The sequence below is a fragment of the Taurulus bubalis genome (genome assembly GCF_910589615.1).
Source record: "Taurulus bubalis genome assembly, chromosome: 20".
Lineage (NCBI taxonomy): Eukaryota > Metazoa > Chordata > Actinopteri > Perciformes > Cottidae > Taurulus > Taurulus bubalis.
Window position 1 is genome coordinate 8904585 of NC_136608.1, and position 27949 is coordinate 8932533.

The following is a 27949-nucleotide window of genomic DNA, read 5'->3' on the forward strand; positions in this document are numbered from 1 at the left end:
CTAACTGTTTTCTATTGAGTTATAATGTTTGGTATTGTAGATATTGTCCCTTGCGCACCTGAATGTTTATGAGGAAAAAACATGGTGACTATTTCTTCCAATCTGCCTCATATTCTCCCCTCCATCGTTCCTTCTCTGGGGCGTCTCCATCCATCTACCCCTTTCTCCCGTCCTAATCTTTCATCAAGCACTGAGAGCTTGTTTATGAGCGCTCTGCCTTTCAATCTCTCCATTCATCTTTCACTCCTCGCCCTCCGTCCCTCCATCATCCATCCATCCGTTATTTATCCTCGAGGCCCAGACTATGATGACCGTTCCCTGAAACACATTTTCCCCCTCATGTGTTTCTCCCTCAATCCATCCACCCCCGGATCCCTCCCCCTCCCTGCCTCCTTGCCCCGACATGTTTCATTTCTTTTCAAAGCCCAGCAGTATTAGCGTCTGTTTGAGAGCCGTCTCCTCCACGAACCTGGCGTCCACGTTCTCCTGTTCCTCGAAAGGGTTCAGAGCTGCAACACAGGAAAGAGGAGATAGAGAGAGATCCCGCTTCTTATAGAGGATACAACACAACCGCACACTTCCTTCCTTCCAAAGCACGCACATAAACGCACACATTCTGTCGTAATCCTCCAAAGGCCTCCAAAATGTATCTAGAGCAGGCCGGGTACAGACCCACACTCACACATACACTACCTTGTTCCTCTATATCAGAGAGTATTTTTGCCAAGTAGGTAAGGGGCAGAAACTCCGGTCTGAAGCCTGGCTTGTCTCTGCTGGCGAACGCAAATCCCTGAGGAGGAAGACAAAACAAAAACACAACTGTGGACTCTGCAGTTTTCAAGGATGCACACAGTCAAGATAAATCTGCAGCAAATCCCCAAACTAGTCCCCTTAACTCACTTGTGTTTCTCTTCTGCATGAAGTTGGCTGGAGTTTAACTTTTTAGGCAGCCATAAATTCTTATCTGTCATTGCACAAAAATGCCACTGGCTCCGCTGGGCAATTAGCTGACTGAAAGCAGCCAATAGCATCGTGAAGTGGATGGATGATGGGTTGGCTGTACAGCTGGGGTCACTGTTTAAACACGTGTGATAAAGAATGCCAAAGAGGACTTTTTTTTTTCTCTAACATTACAGAAATAAACGCTTTTTCTGGAGTTAACAGTTTTAAGGGCTGCAAGGATATTCTTTGTCAGAACTTGTGATAATAGCACATCACAAGTTTCCAGAGCCCAAGGGGATTACTTCAAAAAGCTCAACTTGTCCGACCAACAGTTTAATATCCAAACAGTTTGAATTTACAAAGATGTAAAACAGCCTTACATTTGAGGAGCTGGATCCATCAAATTGTCATTGGCATTTTTAGCTCATCCAATACTAGGGTTTATGATCAATAACCTGTGCAACTAATGCCATTCCCACAAGCCTCAACTGTACTTTGTGTTTATTGCTAATTAGCAAATGTTGTGTTTGCTAGTCAGCGGTGTTTTTAGTGTGTGCGTCCCTCTCTACAGCATGTGTGACACACAGCGTTACCTTGCTGGTGTGTTTCTCCAGCAGCGTCCTGGTGTAATCTCTGGAGATCGAAGCTGAGCTGACAGGATGGTCCCACATATGGTAGATCCTCTGCTCCATAGGCTACACGTGCACACACACACACACACACACACACACACACACACACTAGAGTTTACATTTCAGACATGTAGCTCATGTTGTCATGAGAAGCAATAATCCCTGAAGCGAAGTGAACATCTGTCCTTTTCTAAATTTTCCATTTATTGAGGAGTTGATTGCTAATGAGGGATTCCAGAGAAATCACATTTTCCAGTGTTGAGCGATGCACATCACAGTAATAAATAACACCTAAGCAAACAGAGACTACAGATGTGACTGACAATAAGATTGAGATGAGATGGGATTTCAAACACCTTGATATAAACACAAGGCTATAAGTCTGAACTGACAAAGAGCAGGTGTGTCTCTTGTCTATTTGTTACTGCAGAAGTGTGAAGTACAATATAAGGTTTACCGGAGTGTGTGTGTGTGAGAGTGCGGGTGCGAGTGAGTGTGTGTGTTGTATTTGCTAAATCTCTCCTGCCTGCCAAACTCACCCAGCAAAGGTCTGACGGGCAGGAAACAGAACTGAGACGCTAAACATTCGACATTCCTCTGACCACAATGCGGACGGAACACACACACACACACACACACAAACACACACACACACACGCGCACACCCCTAACACCAGAGGAAATATACTCTGTCCACACGGGAACACAAGGAAGTTACACAAGGGTTAGGGACTCACAGACTCAGTGGTAACTGCCTACATTGCCCATCCCCAACTCACACACACCAGCCGGTTACACGTGTGCTTTGTGATTGGCTTGAGGGGGGCTTCAGGGAGATGAGACCCAAAATAACTACAAAACTCCTAATTGGACCAGAATGGGACGTTTGGGGAGCGAACCATCCGAGAAAAGAGGATCAAAACTATCCCCCTAACTAATAGATGGGATTACAATAGCCTCGCACTTTGAGAAAGTCCCTCCAGCCCCGAACTGCTACTTCTCAGCCCTGTCCTCCAAGTTTGTCCACTCAACATATCATTCGGATGGCAGGCTCCTCTAAACTACTCCTGGACCTGCATAAAAAACTCATGTTGGACACACACACACACACACACTCACTCACACGCACACTCACACACTCACACAGAAGTACCTCAGGGAATCTCTTGAGTATACTGAACTTCAGTCTCTCGTTGTCATCACTGTTGTCCAAATCTAAACACAAAGACAGAGGCGAAAAGAGGACATTACTTTTCTGAAGACAAATCTCACAGAAGAGGACAAATGGTGCAGTACATTCTCTCTATACTTGTAGATCTAAATAATTTGCTCAAAATCCTTTCAAATTAAATATCGGATTAAAAGGGTTTCTATTTCCTTTATCTGGAGAAACTTCATGTAAAATAAATGCAAATACAATCAACAAAAGCCAAGATTGCTGTAACGACTATAAATCTTTTTCCCATGTTGATTTCCAAGAATAAAAAAGAATTAGAGGGAAATTTCCATTTTTATAGAAAACTGTTTTGGCAATCAAAGCTTCACAAATGATCCCCCAGGAAAGACAGTCAGCAACACTTTCTTATCTTGCCTCTAAGACATTTTACAACATGTATAGTTTTGTGTTGCAGTGAGATCCATCCCTTCAAAAAGAGCAGAGAGCCTCTGACATCCTTTGACCCAGCATATGAGAAGCAAAACAACAACAACACAGAAACTGACTTCTCAAGGCGAGCAGATGATGAATTAGGAGTTTTTGCCAGATAATTCATCTTTTTTTCTGAAACTTTCTTCACCATACAGTGCAACTGATTGGCACTATTACTTCAGCCGCTGCACCTGATTATCTTTTTGCCCTAGAATGACCTGAACTCCTCCACTGGCAGGTTATTAGAGGGCAATGCCGTTCTGTTGGTCAGCCACCATGTTGGTCCAGACTGAAACATTTCAACAATTTATGAATGGATTACCATAAAGCTTTGTACAGACATTCATATTCCCAAAATGATCTTTTCTCATCAGGTTGACCTTTTTATCTAGTTTTTAGTTTTAGCATGTTTGAAGTACTGTTATCTATTTGTCTGTGCACTTTATTTCATATTAATAATTTCATTGTAAATTTAACATGCTTCTATTTATTGCACTGTTTAATGTTTAATGTATGCACCACCCACCATGACAAATTCTTTGTATGTGAAAACATACGTGGCAATACATTTTTCTGATTCTGATTTTTATGCTATACATAAATTGCAAAAACTGTTATCAGAGATCTGGACCAGCAGTTTTGAAAGGACCAAGCAAAGTAAGACTGGTAAGATTGTGAAATTCTAGATGAGGTGTGTGTGTGTTTGTAATGAGGCAGAACGTGCACATCTGCCCAGCCAACTGTCCAGGATAAAATAGCAGAACTCTTGTTAGAAATGGATATATACTTATTTGATCAATTCCTTGGAAGAAGTGATGCATGAGCCCAAAGGATGTTTCAAAGTCTCTCACTTTGAAGTTTAAAACCATTTGGACCCGAGCTCAGTGCCAATGTTCAGCCTTGAAACAATACACACTCAGACATATAAAATAAACAGAGTCAATGTTTTTGAGGACGGCACTGAATCCCCATGGTAACTAACATTAACCACTGACCTCTCTGCACAAACATTGACTAAAGTATGCAAAGAAGAGAGGACGCGTCTTGCCTATTTCATGAGTCAGTCTGGTAAACGTTAACACATCATAATAACTTGTGAAGGCAGCTGCCAACGTGCTCTACAGCTCTGTGGACCTGCTTCTACAGGTTCAGTGGTCATGACTTCATCCTCCTTCAGTAGCAAACACAAATGAATAACAAGACATTTTAAAATAAAACAAGCAACAACTTGCATAATGTCCCTTTACAAATCAGTGGTGATGATTCCTGGCCCTGATAACTCATTCTGAATTAATTAATCCTTCTTAAGCTTAATGAGGCTACACATGCTACCAAATAGCTTGCGAGCTGGTTCTTCAGCAGATGTTAAAAAAGGAAAAAAATACACTGCAAGACAAAACTCAATGCTAAAAACTGAACTGAAATGAAATTAACATATTAAGATTAAATATTAAAAGATTAAAATAAATGGAGTTTTAACAAAATATTAGAGGCTCCCTATTAGAGCTTTTCACATCTGTTCGACACACGTTTTGTCCTGTCGGTTTGGGGTTTTTGTGTAACTCATAACAGGTGCAGTAATGTATCAGCCACATTTGGTAATGCTGAAAATATTACTGAATGCTGAGAAGCTCAAAAATAATGAATAAACAAGTTTACCAGTTACGAAAAATAAAAACAAATTTTGCAAGTTTGAGATGAAAGTGAATAGGACTATAAATCGTCTAGCCTCAAAGCTGGTTTGCAGATGATGCACAACTTTTTCTTTCAGTTCCACTTCTAACGTGCAAATGCAAAAATCAAAGTTAAAATGTCCATGTCATTTCCCAGGCCCTTCACCCCAACAAGTGGGGCAGCGTCTTCCATTGTTCACCGTGTGGATGCTTGGAGCCCTGTCGGCTCTGCCAGCTGTGTTTTTACTGATAGAAGTGAAGACCGAGGACGAGTGGACCGGCCCTCATTCCTGCAAGAGTCAACGAATCAAGCCGAAGCTCAAAGCATTCTATCTCATTTATAGTTCTCAATCATCTAATCGTGTTATTCTTCTACCTGCTACTTGATAGAGGGGTAAAACAAACCCAAAAAACAGCCCAGAGTTAATCAACTTTTCATTCGAATAATCGCCGTCTTTCTGGCTGTTGGCTGTTTCCCTGTCGTTCTTCGACTGTGTGTGGCTGCACTTTTCACAGCATCAGACCAACTGCTTCATTTTAGTAAGATGCTGACGTTTGTGGAATGTTTTTGTTTTTTTTCACTGTCTGAATCCGTTCCTGTATTTCTTTGCTTCTCGTTGTTACAGAAGAGAAAGCAACACAAAGAGAAAGAGCCTCATGCCCCTTAACGACAACCTCTAAAAAGGTCCCTGCTTTATGAATGATTTCATGTTTTAAATGTCGCCACAATAATGTGGTTTGATAGACATTGATGGTAAAATAATGATAGGCTGGGAAATACTGAATACAGTCCATACCTTCTGATTTAATGAGTGATTCGGTCTGCATTTATTAACTTAAGCACAAACACGTTTTTGTGTTATTTTCTGTCATATCTTTTACGATATTGATTCAAAAGCATATATATATATATATATATATATATATATATATATATATATATATATTTTTATTTTTTATTTTTTTTTTTTCATTATTACAGCATGTCAGAAAACATTTAAACAAATGATTATTTGATTTAGTTTTTTTGTGGACAAATTGAAATCTTGACCTGAGAGGAACATACATGTCTGTACAAAATTGTATAGCAATCCAACCAATGGATGTTGAGATATTTTAGTCTGGACTGAAGAGGGGGAGGATGAAATGATTGACTTTTCCTTAGAAAACTTCTCACATATGCAAAAATGTAGCTGTGTGTGTACGTACCTGTCATGAGTCGAGACACAAAGGTCTCCGTGAGCTGCAGGAAGCCGTGATCAATGTACTGAAGGAAGCTGTGATGAGGGAGGCAACGCACAGCAAACACCGCTAACAGGGTGTGATAGCCTGGAGAGACAAGAGGGAGAACAGTGGGGCAGATGAAGAGAAAGAAGAAGGAGAAACTTTTTGATGTTTCTGAAAACAACAAAGGAAGCAAAAGAGTAAAACTACACCACAGCCATGCTCGCGGCTCTGTGAGGCTGCATTTAGAAACAGCGGTGCTTTGAGCTTCATGCTGTCGTCAGCATGCTAGCATGTCCACATTGACAATGCTTAGGAAGATGTTTAGCAGGTATTGGACAAAGAGCTGTGTTGTTAGCATGGTTAAAAACACCTCCGACCTCAGTGAATAACTTCACTAAAAGGGACACAGACTCAGTTTGCCTGCTGTTTTACAGCTTCGCACCCAATTTACAGCCATTAACACCTGCAGCCTCAGTGTCAAGGGTGTGCTGCCTTGCTCCAGGGCATGTTGGCAGACAAGGATTCTAACCTGCAAACTGCTCCTCATGAGTAACTAAAGTCATGGAAGTGTGTAACATGGGGGTTTATATGGCAAATACTGGGAAATTAATTCAAATTATTGAAAATGTATTCACACTCTGCTTTGCCCATGTCTGCGCTATGCTAATGTTTAACATATTTTTGGTTACATTAATGCTGAAGAGAGCAGGTCTGTTGTCCCTCAGTGCAAACACACATTGTTATTCTGAGACAGAGATGGACTGGATTAAAACATAACTAAAAGTTAGTGTGTGAGTGCGTTTGTATGTGTGGTACCTGGAGGGAGGGGCAGGCAGAGACCCCTCGTGGCTTCCAGGATCCGAAACATGAAGTGAAGCACAGACCACTCGGCTGGACTGCCCCGTTGCGTTCTGGAACAAACACACACAGGAGAATTCGGACAGGAATGTTATGTAATGTGAGCGCACACGTGAAGAAGGGTAATCAACAGTTTGCTCATGTGGACACACACAGTGGGGCGGGATGGAGTGTCTGGAGCGCACATGCGTGAAGACGAATACATGTGTGCGCACACACACACACACACACAGTGCTTTATACATACCATTACATTAAGTCAGAAACTTTAAAGGAGACACACACTGACGAGGGAGGGCTACTCACAAGCACAAAACACGAGGGCCCAGTTTGTACTTCAGCCAGACGGACTCCAGCATGTGTCTGATGAGCTCCAGCTAAGTACACACACACACACACACACACACACACACACACACACACACACACAGACACAGACACAGACACGTTAGTGCTTCTGAGAAGGAGATGCTTGTCTGCTACGACGACGTTCTCTTCATGGAAATGCACACTTGTTCGATGATCGTCATCCTCGCTTCCTCTTTTCATTTGTTCCTACTTCCCATATTAATTTCCACTGAAAACCGAGCGGTGGGTCCAGATGCAATCACACCTTTCGCACACTTCCACATCATTTCGCAACACGTCTTTCAGCATTCAGGATCATCTGAATGCACTTGACTCATTTGAAACATGCCCGCTGCGTGCTGGAGCACACACGTGCCGAATAACAGGAAGACGATCTGCCTCCTCCACATCCTGCACACCGGTGGGAAACCCTCCACCGGTGTCCTCCACTGACCTCAGGGAAATCCAATTAGCTTCACTTATGTAACGAACATGCCCAAAATTAAAAAGAGGTGTCAAAGACGAAAATCATGATCAGCTTCCCTGTTGTTGTTGTTCTTCTCCTGCACATATTTAGCATCCTTCATTAAGTTTATTACAATGCCGTGTTTGTCTAATTAGCTCATTTTCGATGCACAATTTTTCATGTTGTCTGTATTTGGATTCCCAAATAAATAACCGTCTCTATCAATACAGATGAAGAAAGTAATGCTCTTAATCAGCAAGCAGTTGTTCCACTCTTTGGTTAACAGTATAAAATGAGTGTTGGATGCACACTCAAACTTTCTGTTATCAGATATTCATTGTTTGCGACTTTCAAGCGAAATAAATTATTCATTCCTTCTTCTCCAACTAACATCTCGTGTGCTCGTTGCTGATGTAATCCAGAGCCCTGAAGATAAAAACAAGTAAAAAGGAAACAAATATGTAGCAGAGATGTTTTTGTGCTGAAAACAAAAGTTAAACAAGTGATTTAAAGCCACAGACTCATGCACACTATCCCCAGTGTGACGTTCTATGAGAATAAAATCTGTAATCAGCGATTTGTCTTAATGAGCCTCGGCCAAACAAAGACAATGTGACTCCCCTGCTGAGAAAAAGTTGAATAACCGTGGGTATAGAATAACTTTGTTCTGTATAATTGTGAATATTGCAACCTATTTAAATCAATTCAATTTATTTTAATATGTATTCCTGAATAGTAATCATATTCAGCTATTGGCGGGTTGTTCTTTGCTCTGACATTGGCTACGTTATAAAAAAGGAATGTATCTCAGTTGTCTGTAGCAACAGGAAAGAGAAATAAATATCTATGACAATAATGTGCTGCGGAGCCGCAATCTATCATAGCAGAAGTTCCCTTGTTCTTAAAAGCTGTAATCCATTTCACCCCCAACTTCTCCCCTGTGTCAACGCAGCCATTAGTCTCAATAAGCACCGACAAGAGGTAGATGTTCTTTATTTGTGGAGGGAAAGTCAGCCCTCTTTGAAAATGTACCTCCCTGAGTTTTTAAAGCATGAGTCAGCTTGATGTGTAAGCACATCACCCGTCTGTTGAGTTACTCGACTGTTCTTGAACTAAAACGTCCCTGAAGGATGTTTCTTATGGGTCCTTTAGTGTGTGTGTGTTTTAATAAACCCTGCTCCCCGGATGAGAAACTTTTTCATTTTCGCTCCTCTGAATAAATTCAATAATAACCACGTTGGCCAGGATGCAGGGCGATGCCAAAATGATTACAGACATGCCCTTTTCTATTACTTTCATTTGGAGTCTGACGGCGCAGGTAGAAACTCATAAGCCCGGCGTACGGCGCGGAGCCACCGACCCATCCAGCTGAGAGCAGGCAGGATTTGTTTTGTCTTTGTTACTCTGTCATTTGCAATTCCATAAAGTCCCAAAACGTGGTGCTTCCTGCTTTCTATTCAATTCCAGCCTTACCCTTGGCCTGATTTAATACTTTTGTGTTGATATGTGCTCTATGTCTGCTTTCAGCGGCTCCTCGCTGTGAAGGGATTTACTTCCCAGGAATACTAAAGACTGACTTTACAGAACCAAGTACCTCTATAGGGTACTGAGATGGAGAGCGGTAACATCTTTCCACTCGGTTATGCAGATCCCACCTACAGTGACACTCGTATGCATAAATATGTGGGATAAACATTGCGTTTCCCACATCCCCACAAAAAGTCCCTGAGTGGTTGAGGATACATGTCTCAACCAGAGAACTGTTTATTTTAGAGGACCGAAGCGGCGACCTGATGGCTTCCAGAAACCCTCTCTAATCTGAAGAGCACACATCCATCTGTCAAACCATTTAACTTAAGTGGAGAACTCGCTGCCTTTTCCACTGAGCGGTCCTCGCTGTGAGTGGCACTTAACCTTGCCGAAAAAGAGTAAGGGCGAACATTAAATAAACATAACTCGAAGAACGATGTACCTCTAAATAAGAAAGGGTTCGCGGGAGTATGTGCGGCTCCTGGACCTCCCTTTATCTGTGCAACACACGCGGTGTATACCAACCAGTTTGGCTACGTAGCTGACAACCAGCGAGTCGATCTTCTTCTTCCCCATCCGAGGCAGGTGTCTGTTGAGATGCTCTCGGAGCTTGTCAACCGTCTGCAATGTTAAAAACACACTGATTATTTTCTGTGTGTGTGTGTGCGTGTATGTAGCCTTGAGTAAATGTTGTGTTTGCGTGTTTAGAGAATACTTTGCTGTGCACTCAGCAGGGTCAAATTGAGTGCAGCTCGACTTTTCCCTTGACTACAAAGTTGCAAAATTGATTTAACCGTGGACTTAGAAAGGAGGAAAGGAGGGAAGAGAGGAGACCTGTGGATGTGAGAGGTGGAGTACAGAAGATGAGTCTAAAGACAGTTGACAGAATGACCTGATATCCTTCAGGGAGGGAAATGGAATGGGGAGGAGAAAGACTGAGTGACAGCGAAGAAGAGGAAAGAGAGGAAGGGGTAAAAGAATGATGGATGAAGTAATGGAGGGAATAAGGAGAGAAAGGCAGGAGGACTGGGTCATTCTAAGAATAGCTGAGGGACTGCTAGCATCTTGCCTGAACTCCATTAAATTGAAGCTATCTGCTCTTTAAAAACTCTGCTGAGCACAGGGAAAAATGGAGGATATGAAAATGTCCATCAAACAGCGTACAGTAAAAAAAGGAGAAGAAAAAGCAGGACACGGACCTTAAGATGCCCCTTTTTTAAAGCGTTGACTCATCTGAAGCGTAACTGGAGTCTCACCTAAAAGATGACTATGGTGGGAAAGGATCGGCTGTCATCGTTTCACCGTGGATCTTTAGTGGTCTATATATCAACACATGTTAGAGGAAGAATTCCCCTCCAGGGGCCGGTGAACTGTTGTATGTCAACGCTCTGGGATGCTCAATGCATCTACAGAGGATTTCACCAATGAAGCACTTTACTTTACTTTTTTCACTTGGCCTCATCTACTACAGTGAGTGTCAGCGGAGAGGAAAAAGACACACGCTACACAATTAAGCAAACCTCGAAAAAAAAGGACGTCAAAGTCGGCGGGCTATCAAAAGCAACAATGAGTGGTTCATTATTTTCTATTCTGCTACTGCTTTTTGATTTTGAGTGGTAGGATGTTAACCACAGTCTTTTTTCGGGGATTCTTGCTTTAGAAATATCTGCTTGTTTTGTCATGACTGAATGAATGACTGGTCCTTTTATGGAATGATTGATTTGGCTGACAGCATTTCAAAAGCAGGCAAGTTACGACTGAAAGCCTTTTTAGAATCTTTTGAATGGCTTCCTTACTTCCAACCAGAGGATTCTGGTACTGCATTACGGCCATAGGTATGTGAAGGCAAAGCTGATTGTATGTATACAGTATACGGGGACCACGTTTTTCTGAAAGTTTAGATACATCCGACGTGACCTTAATAACACGGAAAAAGACGCTATTTGGGGGTAATTGAACCCAAATTCAATTAATTGAATGCTTCCATGTCAACTCACGGTATTTCCAACCCTCATACTACCAACTCTGTAGCCACACAATCGTCTTGAGTTTGTTCGTCCATCAAGAGTTCCAATTTATCAAAGATTTGGATGGTGAGGTCAGGGCAGGCCAGTCAAGCTCTCCACATCAAACTCAAGATAAAGAAATGTATTTATTTATCCACCTGCCTTTGTGCATAAGGTCACTGTCACGTTGGAAAAAGAAAGAGCCTTCCCTTAAAAATGTGGAAGTATACAATTGCCATGCATCTTGATTTTCCCTTTATAGAAACTAAGCCTCTAGCTCAAGCTACTTTTAGCAGCGTGTGTGTGTGTGTGTGTGTGTGTGTGTGTGTGTGTGTGTGTGTGTGTGTGTGTGTGTGTGTGTGTGTGTGTGTGTGTGTGTGTGTGTGTCGTAGCCACTGATAGGTGTCAGCTTCTCCGTCTCTCACCAGGCCAATGAGCGCCCTCTGTTGATGGTCCTCCTCCTGGAAAAGGGGCACCATCTTCTTATCTGGAGGAGAGCGACAAGGCAATAGCGGGAACTTGCACATAAAAGAGACGTTTGAAGAAACCTTTGATGCTGCAGCCACGCCAGACTGAACACTACAGGTAACCTCAAGTGTGGCAGTGCAGTAACATTATTTTTAAAAAGCCATTAGTAGGAATGGATGAAACCCAGACTCTGACTTGTTATGTATGGCCTTAATAAAGACATTAATGGACTGTTCTGGATGACTGTTCGCTTTAAAAATACATTCAGACGCCTGGAGGTTATGGCTGCAATCCTGCTGTGTCCTATGTGTGTGTGTGTGTGTGTGTGTGTGTGTGTGTGTGTGTGTGTGTGTGTGTGTGTGTGTGTGTGTGTTTTATATCAGACACACAAAAGTGAACCATGCTCCAGCTGAGTGACTTTAGATGAATTATTGCACACTCGCACACACACACACACACACACACACACACACACACACACACACACACACACACACACACACACACACACACACACACACACACACACACCATCTTTTGATCACTTTCACAGACATGCAAGAAGCTGGCGTTTTGATGTTACAGTGTAATAAGTTACAAATATAAATTGCACTTGATTTGATGTATGCCTGTCAGAAGTTCAAAGTTATCAACTGTTTAGAATTGAGATATCTTAAGACAATTGGCAGGTGTTCTTATTCTGAGCTTTTCACGCCGGCGGACGCACACGCACACACACACCTATTAACCATGTGTCCTCTCCGTTACGAGGCGGTATCATTCATCAAACTTGAAGCATTGTTGAATAATGAATTACTAGATCAAAAAATACATTATCAAATTTGTTGTTGATTAATGTTCTAAGTCAAATGCTATATGCTAGTTCCAGCAAATTAGAATATGAGAATTAGCTGATTATCTCTATTTGATATTCTTGTCAATGAGATCTCTTTTGATTTTGCTCACATCATACTTAGCCATTTGCAGTTGTCACTTTGGGCTTTTGGACATTGTGACTAGCAGCATGGCTCTAGGGATGTCAGTCCACCACTTTGGTCCAACAACTTTGGGATAGACTGCTGTGAAATTTGGTGCAGATATCAATGGAGCTCAGAGGTTGAATCCTAAGGACTCAGGTGATCCTCTGACCTTTCATCTAGCGCCACCAGGAGGTAAAGATTGCTTAACTTATCCGGTGAAATAGCTCAACATCTATTGGACGGATTGGTACAACAATTGGAACAGGCATTGGTGGTTTGCGGGTGATTTATATCCGACTTTGACCTCCTGTGACTCCTCCTTCAGTGCCAACTTGAGGTTGACGTTTTTTAGTTTGGACTATTGGATGGATCGCCATGAAGTATGGAACCGACGTTCATGTTCCCCTCCAGATGAAAAGCAATAACTTTGGTGATCCCTAGACTTGCACGCACTTTTTTTGTGATGTAAACAATATAAATATAACATGCCTATAGGACTTTCTGGTATGCCAGGTCTTTGTAGTAATTGTTAATAGAAGAATGAAAAAAAATGCCTTGCATGGATTGTAAAAGTGATGAAGAGAGCGTGTGTTTTTCCGAGGGAGGCTCTGAGTGCATGAGATCATCTGTGTGAATTAACTGAGGCGAGGGAAGGTCCCGTGTTGTGGACAGAGCCAGGCCGAAAGAGCAGAAGGGCGAGAGGGGGAGGTAAATAAATCCGCACCTTTATATAATTGAAGCATTCTTCAACTCTTCCTTTCACACTCTCACTTCTCCCACTTCTCCCCTGGACCTTTTTTTCTTCCTCAACCTCCCTCCAAGATAAATTAGTGTGGTGCTTCTGTTTAGTTGAATTCTCCAGTGGGCATGAAGAATGCAACCTCAGAAGAACACACAAACCCAAACACACTCGCACACAATTTTAAGCTCCATTATAAGCCAAGGTTTTGTTGTTATTTATGACATTCACACTCCCTGCAGTGTTTGTGTGTGTGTGTGTGTGTGTGTGTGTGTGTGTGTGTGTGTGTGTGTGTGTGTGCGCTGCATCTATAGATTTATGTTTAAGAGTGTGTGTGTGTGTGTTCAAGCCGTCTTACCAAGACACCAGGTGTCCACCATTGATAGAACTCTACAAAATAAGAAGAAAAGCTTTGTGTGAAAACAATCCCTCAAGCTAGCATTATAATAAGAGTCTTACTTTTCACACTGTAAGCCGAGGCACTAGAATGCTTCACTGCTGCAGTCTGCAGCAAATATATATATATATATATACAAACTATAAAAGCACAAAGTTTGTCTGCAGGTGCTGGATTTTGTCCTAGAGGAAGAGGGGCTAATTATGAAGCAAAAAGGCTTTTGGTTTGATCCCTAGTACAAACAGGACAGAGTTATATTTAATTCAAGGCAGGTATTTCATCAAGTCACTTGATAATAAGCCGTTGAGGGGCTCCAGTTGTACTCTTATTTCTAAGGTATTTCAAATGAAAAGCGATAGTTCAGTCAAAGAGTAGCCTGTTAACAGGGTTTAAACAGGTCATTCCTGTGGATAATACGGCAGAGCACTGGGTTTCGTGTACTCTTAAAGTTTGAGGAGTCTGTGCAGATAGTTACAACCAGAAGTGGTAAGAATGTCCATTTTAAATAGGGCAAAGCATCAGCAGCAGAAGCAAGAGCTCACGTAATTACGCTGTGACATTTACATGGTGAGCGGACAGAGATCAGACATTTTTGTTCTCTGTAGTCTGTTTTTACACCGACTTGGGTTAAAGAAACTGAACCCCTGCTGCACATTTATATTCACTCGGCCTGGCGAAGAAAAGCACATCTATCAAGGCAGCCAAAGAGGAAGGAAAATTAGGGAATTTATTGAATTTAGGATCCAGACCGGATGCATCAAATAATCTGATCGTTTTTTGAGGTTTTAATGTATCAAAAGTATAGACACAAAAATACTTTTAATCTTATTTCACATCTTTATTGTTCTTTAACTTATTGATTATGCTTCCAAACGTAACTGACCCGGGCACAACTTCATAATTTAATCAGCATAGTTAAAGGGTAATGATGTTGACATTCTGTATTTTTGTTATTTAACAGATAAATGCCATGAAAAGCCCAAAACCAATAATGAATTGATTCTACAACACAGTGTCTCTATAGTCATATCTTGATGTGTCTTATTCCTCCGTGCCATAGAGCTTCACTGTTGTCAAAAAATATCTATTAAAACAAACACTGTTGCACCAAGAGATATGTTCCTTCATTATGATGAACATGGCCACTGAATTTTAAATAAATCCCACATTCACCGCCCTGCTGCTATAAATACTCTCTAGAGCAGCAAATGTATATTAATCCACAGCTGTAAAATAGTCCCCAACTAATTCCATGTATGAGTAAGATTGGCTAAAAACTACAGTGCCCATCTGTTATAAATCAAACCCATGTTTAAAGATCTAAATCTTCAGTAGTAACCAGTGTGCTGAGTAGCAGAGTAAAGCATTGATGGTTTCAATCTTATTATGGGGTTAACTGACAATAATAAAAGGATGGCTACAGCTCAGTGTATTTTCTACCTCTCATGGGAAAATCTTTGTAATGTGGATAGCTGAACTTGAGCAGCAATTTTATAGCAGCTGTCGTTTTTTTCTTTAAGTGCACAAATTGAATACTTTTCCAAACCCGGTTTGGAGAAAACACCCTGCAGAGGCTCAATCACGCGTTCCTCTCTGCGTCTGTAGCGATGTGCTTTTCTTAACAACGCTCCGGGGAATGGCACACCTACTTCTTTGTGTTCTCCTCCAAGTTATTCCTGTGGCTGGATGGTCTGCTCTCGGACTTCTGTAACAAGCAACACCATCACGGGAGAGCTGAAAGCATGCTCGCATCGTTTAGCAAAGACCCACAGCTATGCAGAGAAAAAACACATGCATTCTCTGATCCTTCACAACAATATGCATGTTGAAACAATTACCAATCAATTTAACTTCCAGCATGGTCATTTAAATGTGTTTTAATTTATAAGGATTTTTTTTTTTGACACACACACAAAACACACACTCACCAGTTTCTCCCAGTCAGCTTGTATGTGTGAGGTTCTGTATCTGGATGGAACAGCATCCAGATATTTTGTCCTCTCTGTGTTCCACTGCAGCTCTGACCAGAAACCCTGGAGACTTCTGGCCTGCAGACACAGACACAGATGCACGCACACACACACACACACACACACACACACACACACACACACACACCACAGTGACACAGCAAGAACATTTCTAAAATGCAATTGAGGAAAACTGTGTGTGAATTGCATGCAAGTAGACACAGTATAATGAAATCACACTGTTTAACATATAAATGTCTTTTTGAAACGTCTGAATGAAGTCAGCTGCATTCATTTCCCAACATTGCATCATACGTGCGTCAGTGTATTTATAACATGTCATGTGACAAACACACATCGTCTCCATTTAATCACCAACCTGCAAGTTTTATGAACTGGAACAGAGTAGACAATCAGACTCTCAAAGCTCGATAATAACTTAAAAATAGTTTTAATGTGATACATGTGTTTAAAAATGTATGTTGTTACCTTGCCTTTGAACACAGATTCAATATGCAGCTCATTGGTGCACAACACACCAGGGACCTCCAACAGACACGCTAGTATCTCCTAGAACACACAAAAGACAGACTAGAGTGTGTGTGTGTGTGTGTGTGTGTGTGTGTGTGTGTGTGTGTGTGTGTGTGTGTGTGTGTGTGTGTGTGTGTGTGTGTGTGCAATTGTGTCCTGATTTCACATTCATATCCACATATATGGTGTATTTTCTATGTATTTATGCATGCTGAATAGTATGTATAAAAGTATGTACGTGTGTGTGTGTGTGGTACCTTCTTGTCGAGTACAGAGGAGTAAGGCAGGACTTTGTCCAGGCAGAGGGACTTCTCATAGCTTATTCTGTACAAAGAGGCTGTGTGTGTGTGTGTGTGTGTGTGTGTGTGTGTGTGTGTGTGTGTGTGTGTGTGTGTGTGTGTGTGTGAGAGTGTGTGTGAGAGAGAGAGAGTCAGTCAGACTTTTATTTTAGTTATCACAATTATGCAGAATTCGTATCTTAAACTTTATTTCAACAGTTATCCACATACAGGTATGCATTAAGTTTGATCTCTGCATTTAATCCATCCTAAGTATTTAAGAGCAGTGGGCCGCTGCTGAACTATACTTAATTTTAGCCAAAAGGCCGAGAAGCTTTGGATTATTGATAGCAATAAGATTATCTGTGAATAACTACAAGGCAAACAAGGCACGCCCAATCGCAGCTTTCATCCCGTCTGCACGTCCCACAGCGCGGTCTTAGATCTAAGATCGTGCTGTGAGCTTTGCATACGCCGTTCTCTTGTCCCTTTCTATTCTGGTGGCATTGGGATGTTCCTGCAGTGTTGTCTGTCTGGTACCCCTTCGAAGAGGCCCTCTGACCTTTGTTTTCAAATATGCTTAATTTTGTAGTGCATGTAGTTTGACACGCATGAGTAGGTTACATAAATTGCAGAATACTGTGTACGTTTGAGGTTTTGAATTAGCGCCGGCAGGGATACTGTGCTGCGGTTCAGAGAATGTGTGTGCGTTTTTCTATCTTTTTGTTAAAACAGACATCTTTGACAAACACACAGAGATAAGAAAGAAAAAAAAAAATATATATATATATATATATATCTTTGTGTGTGCGTCTCTCTGTTTGTGAGCGACTGTAACAAAGACACCGCAGTTATTATGGTGGATTTATGGCTGCAAAACCGCTCACCTAATTTTAGCGCAAGGGATAAGCCGGCAATACTGCTGATGTTGTTCAGAAGCTGTTGACAGGGAGGATGGTAGTTTTGTTTACAGAGTAAAATCCTGTTTATTGATGAATTCAGATCCGTGGCGTGTGCTCTCCTTTGTCCTCAAGTGATATTCATGTTGTTGTCTTTTGGTGGATTATTGTGCAGATTACTGCCTTGCGTGACCTTTTGTTTCTAAACTCCATATAAAAGCCAGCAACACCGGGCTGAATGTGGCGATCCAGCTTTAGGGCACACTGTCACTATTTATGTTCTATTATGCTGATATCATATGAGAAAATACCAAACTCACTGCTGAGAAGCTACGTAGTTAGAACATATTTGTTTTCATATATATATATATATATATATATATACATATATATATATATATATATATATATATATATATATATATATGAATGAATAGAATAAGATAAGATAATGTTGGGAATTCCAAGAGATAAAAGAACTGTGACAACTGTTAACTCCACATATGTTCTAAGTCCCTACAGATATACAGTATTATAGGAATATCATAATAATATTATACAGGGCTAAAACGATGAACTGTGGGCTTGTGTCCCGACTTTCAGTATGAGTACTTATGTCTATTTCTATATTGTTGTAACTGATTATATTCTTCAGGGACTGCCCCACTCGCCTCAGCTGGCCTGCTTCTGGTCCCACCACAATCACAATGATATATTAGTGAGCACAGGTTACTCATGTTTTATTTATAAGGTCAACGTTATTGTCTTCGTATACTGTGCAGTAACACCTGTATTAATATGAACTCTGTATCTTAGAGCAAGTCAAAGTAGCTACAGCAATAATATGCAAATGTCTGCGGCAAGGTGCTCCAGCACCCAATGTGATCATCTGCTCTCAAGGTGATGACTGTTTGCGTCAATGAAGAAAATGGAACAGTACACCCTATTCATTTTGTAGACAGGCATTGCGGGACATTCAAATGTTTTTCTGTGTGTCTACTAGGACTTAGCCCCATTATTTTTCAAACTGTTTTGTGCAAGCTACAAGTCTCTAAAGTCTCTAATTCAGAGTCTCCAGACCAGCGTTGGATGCCTAGCAAAAGTCTGAGAAAACTGTTTTAAGAGGCAAACATAGTTGATGAAAGAATCCAGTTTTGTGTAGACGGATGTAAGCAGTCTAGTAACCACGGGCAGAGGGAGACATAAAAAGGCAAGAGAGCAAAGACTCCAAGAGGAGGAAGTGAAACACAGGAGACTTCCGTCCCTGTGCTCCAGCTGCCACTGACCTAGAATGAACTCCTGGATCTGATCAAAGGACTCGAAGGCGTTCATGTTGCCACACAGCCATTCGATGATCTAGAGGCAGGATAGAAACACATTGGAGACGGGTGTCATTGTGTTGGGACATGGTCACGTTTCAGTATCCTTAGTTTATGTTCTATCCTTTAAAGGGGACATATCATGCTCATTTCACTCAGTGTTTCAACTAGAACATGGTTACATATCTTTGATGTTCGAAAAACACATAATTTATCTCATACGGTCTGTCGGAATATACTTAGTCATCAGCTTCTGTCTGCAACGTTCTGTTTTAGCGCCTGTCTCTTTAAACCCGCCTCCTAAAAAGAGCCCAGTCGCCTCTGATTGGCTTGCAATGAAAATGTAGTTCTCCGCCGTGGTTGGAGATACTCAGATGTAGGTCAGTATATTGTAAAGAGCATGCATGTGTCATAGGAAAGGGAACCAAATTTGAATGGCTTATTGAATCAGGCGACGGCCCACAAAAAACTGACCGGGTTGTCTTATTTCACAGTTGTGGGTTGATACCAAAATATATGACCACAAACATTGGAAAAGGAAGTTTTTCATGGTATGAAGAAATACAAAATAGTGCTCTTACAGCAGCAGCCGATTAGCAGTAAACAGTGTTGTTTAAACAATAGTCTTTACCTTAGCCCAGAGGTTACAGCGCATACCATATAACTGAGTTCCTCACCCCTCTCTCTCTCTCCCCCCCTTTTCTACACTTTCATCTGTCAAATAAGGGTGAAAATGCCAAAGAATAATAGAAAAGAAAGACATGAAAAATGAATGATTTTCTCAAAGAATCCCTGCAAATCTCAAAGCCACAGTGCATCAGAGTGAAAAGTCATTTTATGTTGCCCATTTCTCTGCTGTTTGAAATAATATCTCTTTTCTAAAGTCAGTGTGAGTCCAGAAAAAGCAATGCTGTAAAGCAATTGGGTGAGGAGGAAGAAAAAAAAAAGGAAAAGGGAGAAGTAGAATAACTTCATTTGCACAGCAGTCTCTTAAAGTTACAAACAAATGAAAAATATTAACAAGCAATCACCTTTATTAAAGCCACTACGTTTTGTGCTGCTGGCCCCATTAACAGAGTCCACTTGAATGCAAAAGTTATGTGTGGTGTCCAATTCCTGAGTGCGAACCACACTAATGAAGCTGGTGACTCATTTAACCTCAAAAGATAATGTATTACAAACTATCAGAGCAGCTGGAACATCTTAATTTAGGAGTAGTAATACAGTCTGAGTCATGGTCAGCGCCCAAACACGATATCTGCCCCTCGCTGTCTCCGCTGGACTCCGTTTGATCTCTGTCCACTTGTCTTCTCTCCTCTCAGGTTATATTACAGCATCCTGTCTTCTCTTTCTTTTTGCATCTTCCCTCCATCTGATCACCTTAAACTCAAGATTGACACCGACTGAATTCACACAGAAGTGCTGAAAAGCTGCCATCTCTACCTTCACCTCCACCTTTATCCATTTATTTTCGCTTCGCTGTTCATTATCCTTGAGGGAAAGCGCCTTGCAGTGACATAACCATGTAGATTATATTAAAAGTGAGATGAATGCATTCTCTGTCAGAGAATTTTCTCTTTCCTCTCGCATCCACATCTAGTCTCTCCCTTCAACAAGGAGATATTATTGAGCTTGAGATTAATTGCATTAATAAAAACTGATGCTTTAATTACTTTATGTTCTATGAATAAATAATGACATCTTGTTGTATAAAAATGTAATTCTGGATCAGGTTCTGTGGGTCCAGATGATGTGTTACGTCTTTACTCGCAATGGCGAAGAAAAGAAGTTTACCTGCTGCGAACTTGGACACAGAAAATGTCAATACATTTGTCCTGCCTTCATTGTACCTTCAGCTCCAGGTTCGGGTCATTTCCCATGTAAACCAGCAGGCAGTGGAGGGCGGCCAGGCGCTGAGGGTCAGTCTTACTGCTGGGACACCTTGGGCGGAGGTCACATGCAGCAAATTTACTTTTGTCCAACAAAAACAGAGACACAAAGGCAGACGCACAGGGAGACAACCAACAGTCAGGCGGATCACTCTGGCGTATGTGCTGTTTAAAAGCGGAGTGAATAAATTACTGGATGGGACAGAAATATTGTTAATGCAAGAAAAGAAAAAAATATCGAGGCAAGGGGTCACTGATGCATTATTGTTGAGCAGGATGGTTGAATCCAATCTGCTGGCTGTGCTTCAAACTAAAGCTGTTCATCCATTTATTCCAGAAAGACTTTATTCCACCTGTCTGCTTCCTGCCTAACTATATTCCCCTCTTCTCTCAATATAAATACAGAGAGGAGCTCTCTATGGATTTAAATAACAACCCAATATACATAAATCCTTCATTTCCACAAAAAAATGTATGAAATATGCTCACTTAGAGGGAGTATCTGACCGCAGTATCTGCAGCAGGAAGGCGGGGCTTAGCTCAGCAGTGTAGATCCTCCCGCTAGCCAGGTCCAGCAGACTAACGCTGGACTCTTCCTCTGCATGCAACACCGTGATGTTGGCCGACTGACACTGCAGGCCCAAGTCCACGTCAAGACCTTGAGGTTGTCGAGAGGGACAGACAGAGAATAAGACTATTTCTATGAACAAATGGCAGTTAAAGCTCTGTGATTGTACCGGTTCTATGTTTTAAAAAAAACTAAACATTTCAGGACAAAATAGGAGCATGTACTATAGCTGAGTCAGCAGGTAAACAAACTGCTCCACAGACTTCACTCAGCTTGGACATGCTTTGTTTTACCTGAGAGAAACAGGGAGTGACAGAGCATCTCCTGCTGCCTGGTGTTGATACAATGGAGGAAATAGCCCTGCAGATACACCAGGATGTGGTAACCTACATACAAAAACAACACAGCATCACTACTATTTCATATCGGTATGCTGGCTGCACAACATACCTTTATTCATTTGCATGAGGATACATGCACTCGTTTGTATTTGTTTGGTTTGACCGCTAAAGGGTAAGGGATGCACGTTTGGCAGTGAACCTTACACAGTCACACGCTTGAGTGGAATTTACAACGATTCTGAGGCGTGTGCACGACTGTTTGACATCTCTTTGTGTGTGCAATGACCTATCGGGATGAATAGCGGATGGAGCGGTGTGGCTTTCTGCGGCGACTGGTCGTTGCCCAGTGACACTCTGAACGTCTTGCTGCAGTCTGCAGGAAATGAGAAAAAGCCAAACTCGTCACCTCGTGCTCCAGACAAAAATATACATAGGAAAGGAGATGGCAATACAAATGAGGTATTATACATTCTTTGCCAGGACAGCATTAGATAGCATACACACCTTTGTGGACTAACACCACAGTGTAGATCAGTTCCTGTTTGCCCTGAAGAGGTTGGCTGTAGCACACACACATGCTTCCTGAAAACAAACCACAGGAACAGAGAAGATGTGAATCACAGATAATAATTCACGTATATCCATGGCAATATTCATGAGAATCAATCAGAAATTCAATCAGTTGTGATGCATTTGGATTAAAAATGTGTTCACATATTAATACCTAATATTAATAGATTTTTAAAGGCATATCAAATCAGTTAGAGGGCATGAATGGGGATGTGGGATTAATACAGACATCAAAGATTCAATCAACAATTTGATGAATAAATACAATTCTAAAAATGACTTTCAATCTGATATTATAATGCAATATTAATATAATTGAACGAATTACAAAAACAAATATGAAACTTATAGTCATTGGTCAGCACATAATTTGAGAATAAAACTCTTCCAACAATCATTTGATCATCGTATCATCAATGAGATTGAGAATTATGTGCGGCAGATTGCAACATAGCTTCTGAGTCGTGAGGGGACTTACTTTCTTGTTTTCACAAAGAGAAATGCAAAACACACACAAGCATACAGAATTAGTCATGTAACCATAACTTCAGTGTATGTACATCTGTTGCGTGTGAGGAAATATACATATGTGTGAGAACACATGAGTCATGCAAAGATGGATGTGTTACCTATTCTGTTTGTGAACACTTTCATCCTAACGGGCTCCTGCTCTGGTTTCTCCATGTGATAATGGTCAAAACCCAAATTTACAAACCTGTTACACACACACACACACACACACACACACACACACACACACACACACACACACACACACACACACACACACACACACTAAATTGAATCACAATATTTGGGGTCTTTTCAACCTCAGACATTAGGAAGGTGTCCAGCAAATTAATAGTTAAACAGCACAGGAATTAATTTGAGTGTTAACTGTTTAACTGATTGCAGGTACATGTCAATACCATATAAAAGAAACACAGAATATAGAATAAAGTATGCAGAGAAAATATATTTCTAGATTTATTCTGTACTTGTAGTTGTTGCCTTACTTGACTGCGTGGAGAAAATTAGCAGGCAACTCTAATGGAAGTTCCAACTGTGGGACAATAACATAAAGCAAGACAATGATATGTTACAATAGTAATATATGGTGAAAACATGTGCACAAGACAAGTAATGAATTCAATCAAAAGACATAGAGATGACTTACCACAGTTTCACAGTTATGGTTGGGATAAAACTGAACACATCGCATCAAGAACTTGTCCTGTGAAACAGACATGATCCAGATCTCATGTTATTCAGTGTGACTCAAGTCTAAAGTAAGTTACTTGTGTGCTATATATAACAGTCTTTTTATGAATGAATTGAATGCATTGTCCTCACAAGTACAGCTGTACATGCCTGCATGTGTGTCAAACTATGTGTGACGTAGTAGACCCTTTGTGTGTGTCCGTCCCACTGGGCCCAGCAGAAGTCCTCCACTATTCTCTCTGTCGTTTTGGACAAGCGCTCAGGGTTTGCCATCACCTGGTTCACACAAACACATTGATATTCAGCTTTGTAGACCTACTGAATTCTTAATGCAAAGCTCCCCTGGAGGAAACGAGACACAGTATAGTTTATGGTTTGAGAATTAGGTCAAAACCATGAATACCCTTTGCACTGGCTGATGTAAATACATTCCAACCCTTTTCCTGATCAATTACAAGATATGTGCAGAATGTATACCTCTAACCGCACAGAGCCCGCTAGCCGGAAAAACTTCAACGCAATTTATAGTTAAACTGTGGAAACTGTCCACAGACGTTTCCTACAAAGAGGGAGCTGGCCGAAGTGAGCAATGTGGTGAATGCAGAGTCCAACGTACCACTCTGTAACCCTCCTGTTTTGTCAGCAGAACGTGATAGAGATCCACATCTGAAAAGCACAGACGGATATGCATAAACACAACTATATCCAATGTTGTGTTTTCACCGGGGAAAGCAGATTTTTTCTTTTTTTTTCCTCCTCCAAAATGTAGAAAATCAGATTATGTATAGGTCTCTGAATTTGATGATCTGTTTCATTACAGATTAAAGCAACATAGCTCACACTGGCAGACTAGCATAAGGGCACGCAGACTCACATCCGTCTTCAGTCAGCAGCAGCAGGTGGCTCTCCAGCACTGATCTCCTGTCAGTTTCTGAATTGAGGAACTATAGGGACAGCCACAGAAAAGCATGAGTCAGCATCTGGTGTTTCACAGTTACTAGAAGGAGAAATCTATTTGCTGAATTCTCATATTTTAATGCAGCCCTGAAACATTTTTGGCATATAATTACATTTGTGGTTTGGCAATATGACAAGCAACCAACAGAACGGACTAGAGCCACAGTTGATCAATATACATAAATAATGTTCCTCTGTTGATGGACAAAAAAAAAAGACAGTTGAGGAAAAGAGAAAGATAAAATGTGATAAAGTGAGTAAAAGATGGAATGGAAACTACAGGTCAGAGCCCTTTCAGCAAGCTTGCAAAATGAAATGTCCATGGCACTCATACATTGTTAGCGCAGATGCACCAAAATTGCAACATCAGCTTGTGACTGCAGTAAAAGCTGCATGACACACACACACACACACACACACACACACACACACACACACACACACACACACACACACACACACACACACACACACACACACACACTCTACCTGCACTTTGACCCTGCAGTCTACTGCCTTGAGGACTTTAGTGTTGTTGATGGGGTGGATCTCAATCAGGAGAGTTAGACACTTGGATACTGAGACAGAACGATTGTGAGAAGAAAGATTAACAATGCAACATGAGGGGTGGATGTCATGGTCTGTGAATGAAATAGAGTGAAAGAGGTGTTACTTGGTTTGAAGCGCTCCTCTCCTCTGGTGTTTTGTGCCAAGCTGACCGCTGAGAGGAAAAAAATAAGCACAGTCAAGGTGTCTAGTTACTTAATTTGATTCATATTTTCCAGAGACGGCACTAAATCACCACTTCTTTAACTATGATTTGGCACCATTACAGTCAATAATTTGCACCAAACTGTGTCCCTTGCCTTCTTATTTCGGATCCCCACTTTGCATAATAGTAATGTCATAAGGATACTGTACTGCTCGAAAGAAACTGATAATTAGACCAGAAATCGGTCGCTCACTTAATTCCTTAATTTGGGGTCAAGAAGACATATTTGTTGAATTTGCCGGTAATTCATTATCTGTAAGGTTTACCTAACAGTGTCTCCTCTTTGTTCAGGGAACAGCTGCTGACACACACCTGCTTGTCAAATGTGTACAGGAGCTGTTGGAGAGAATACACAGCCACATGGGAACAGGCACGCGCGAATGCACACTTGCAGAAAAGCAAAATCTGTAGCACTAAAGTGAAGGCGATGTGGGACGGACACACACACACACACACACACACACACACACACACACACACACACACACACACACACACACACACACACACACACACACACACACACACACACACACACACACTGTACCTTGTTCTGTTTGGTGTTGGAGTCATACTTCCCAATCCTGGTGGTCCCTGTTGCTCCCTACCAGAGTAGTGAGGTCATTAAATCAATCAAACTCTGAGATGGATAATCCTAATCTGTCCAGACTGGGTAAACCTACTTTCCCACAGGTGTCTTTCACCACATTGATGTGTGTGGAACGTCATGCTTGACCTCTTCATTACCTCGGCTAACCTTGCTAATTCTCCTAAATAGTCCTGCTTCACCTCAAACCGGAGATTCAGCACTTTTTGGGGTTCAGAAGACGTAAAATAGAAGGAAGAAGTCCCAAGGCTTGCATGAAGGTGTGAACTTTGCCCAAAACAAGAGATTATTCCTCTCTGCTGGCTGCACACAGTCTTTAACCTACTAAACCCACATACTTTTTGGTGGGTCTCTCATTAAAAATGCATGTTGTGCAGAGAAACACGGTTCAGCACACACATAACTTTATTTTAAATTCTAGCATGAACCCCAAGATTTCAGAAAAATGTCAAGCAGAATTACATAGAAATCTGCATTAAAAGAATATTGTTTCTAATTTCATTTGGTGGTGTCCATTTGATGATGAATGGTGGAGTAAATGGCTTCTCGGATTTGAATATCTTACTCGCTATGACTTCAATAAAGGACTGGGAGAGCCGATACAGAATAGTCGGCAGACAGTACGCATTTAATGTTATATGTAACAGACACTAAGCTACTCAGATGTTACACTGTAGCAAGACAAACAAACACATACACAGTAAATGATGCAATAAAAGACAAGACAATGCGCACAACATGACAATGACAGTAAAAAGGAGTGAAGTGAACTGAAAAATGCAGTGGATTAATAAGGATTAAAATAATCACTCTCACTTAATGAATACATTCAATATAGGAAATACTTAATATGCAGTGCCAACATTTTGGACTTACCTTCCATGAGTAAAGGATTCCGCCATCTCTCTCAATGTTTAGGATACAAGTGTCCACTGCTCCAGAGTATTCTGCAGACACAGCATAATTATTATGAACCATACGTCTCATCATGTCGTAGTGTGCCCTCAATAAAAAATGGTATCGCTGCCACTGCTCATGGTGAACATACTGTTATGCTTAATTAATATTTAGAGGGGCTTCACTGTATACTAGTGTATTATTACACAAGTGCCCAAATGTGTCGATGAATAATATAGCAGGAATCTGTATATTATGTGCCACTTAACATTATGATAATGTAATGCTAGTCATATGCATCACTTTCAACACAGTTGTTATGGTGTGTCTGTGTACTCAGGAGGAAGTTTGTGGGAAGTGTTTTTCGTCTTATTTATGTTAACGAGTGACTGGTACTGAGATTGTATACACTGAAAATTCAATTATCTGTAGTCCATTCAAATCATATTAAACTTTCTCCAAATAAATATCGGCTGGTAGGTTCTGGATTCGAGCAACTGCAGATAGTAGATCAGTATGTTCATGAAATACATTATATTTTTCTGTCTTTACATCTTTTTTTGTGTAGTTAATCTTTCAATTTAAAATATTGCTCCATTCATTGGAACGTTTTACATCACGACGACATATTTACTTAATTTACTCATTTTCTTAACGTATTGAGAAAGGAAATGTGAAAAGTACACAGCGCCATCTGCTGGTCCATACATAATATTATTGAACTACTTAGTGATTCAGATTTTTCTACTTTCTGAAGTTAAAACTATAGAACAGCAGGTATATTTTAACCGAGATATTTACACTGTATGGCAAATTATGCATTTTCGCACAATTTACACGAATTTAAAACACAGTGACAGGTTGAGCTACCATTGTTAGCTGCCTACTAGTCAAAGCAATACAATCACTACAATATTTAGAAAACAACTTGACACTGAAGAAGGCGGCTAGCTGACCGTGGACCCCTGAACGCCTCACCTTCCACCCTGCACACCGACGCCTCCTTCCTGGAGAGGTCAGACGCCACATCTCTTTGCAGGTCAAAATGTGGCTTTAATTTCAGCATGTTTACACCTTTATCAGCTCCGGAGTGAGTTCGTTTCCTTGAGAAGAGACGGGCGGCACCTGGCAGCTGCCACGGTGTCTGTTCAGGCTCGGCATCATGTGACCGAAACTTTTGGCACGTGTACGGCTGAAAGCAGTGCAGCACTGTAAG

General features: G+C 41.1%; 1 protein-coding gene across 1 annotated transcript; it reads right to left on the reverse strand.

Annotated features, from left to right (window-relative positions):
* Nucleotides 1-408: 408 nt before the first annotated feature.
* On the reverse strand, nt 409-27799 carry gsap (gamma-secretase activating protein; the record flags this gene model as incomplete). The annotated part of the gene is made up of 32 exons (XM_079236349.1): nt 409-509; nt 694-790; nt 1536-1637; nt 2728-2789; nt 6105-6224; nt 6939-7033; nt 7287-7357; nt 9850-9945; nt 11756-11817; nt 13876-13907; nt 15564-15619; nt 15843-15962; nt 16374-16454; nt 16673-16752; nt 18879-18948; nt 20762-20852; nt 21290-21458; nt 21662-21754; nt 21996-22082; nt 22214-22291; nt 22909-22994; nt 23296-23342; nt 23457-23513; nt 23666-23776; nt 24117-24166; nt 24375-24444; nt 24947-25035; nt 25131-25178; nt 25496-25565; nt 25777-25833; nt 26713-26783; nt 27712-27799. 32 exons carry the CDS (start codon nt 27797-27799, stop codon nt 409-411), a joined length of 2607 nt encoding a protein of 868 aa, XP_079092475.1.
* Nucleotides 27800-27949: the final 150 nt, after the last annotated feature.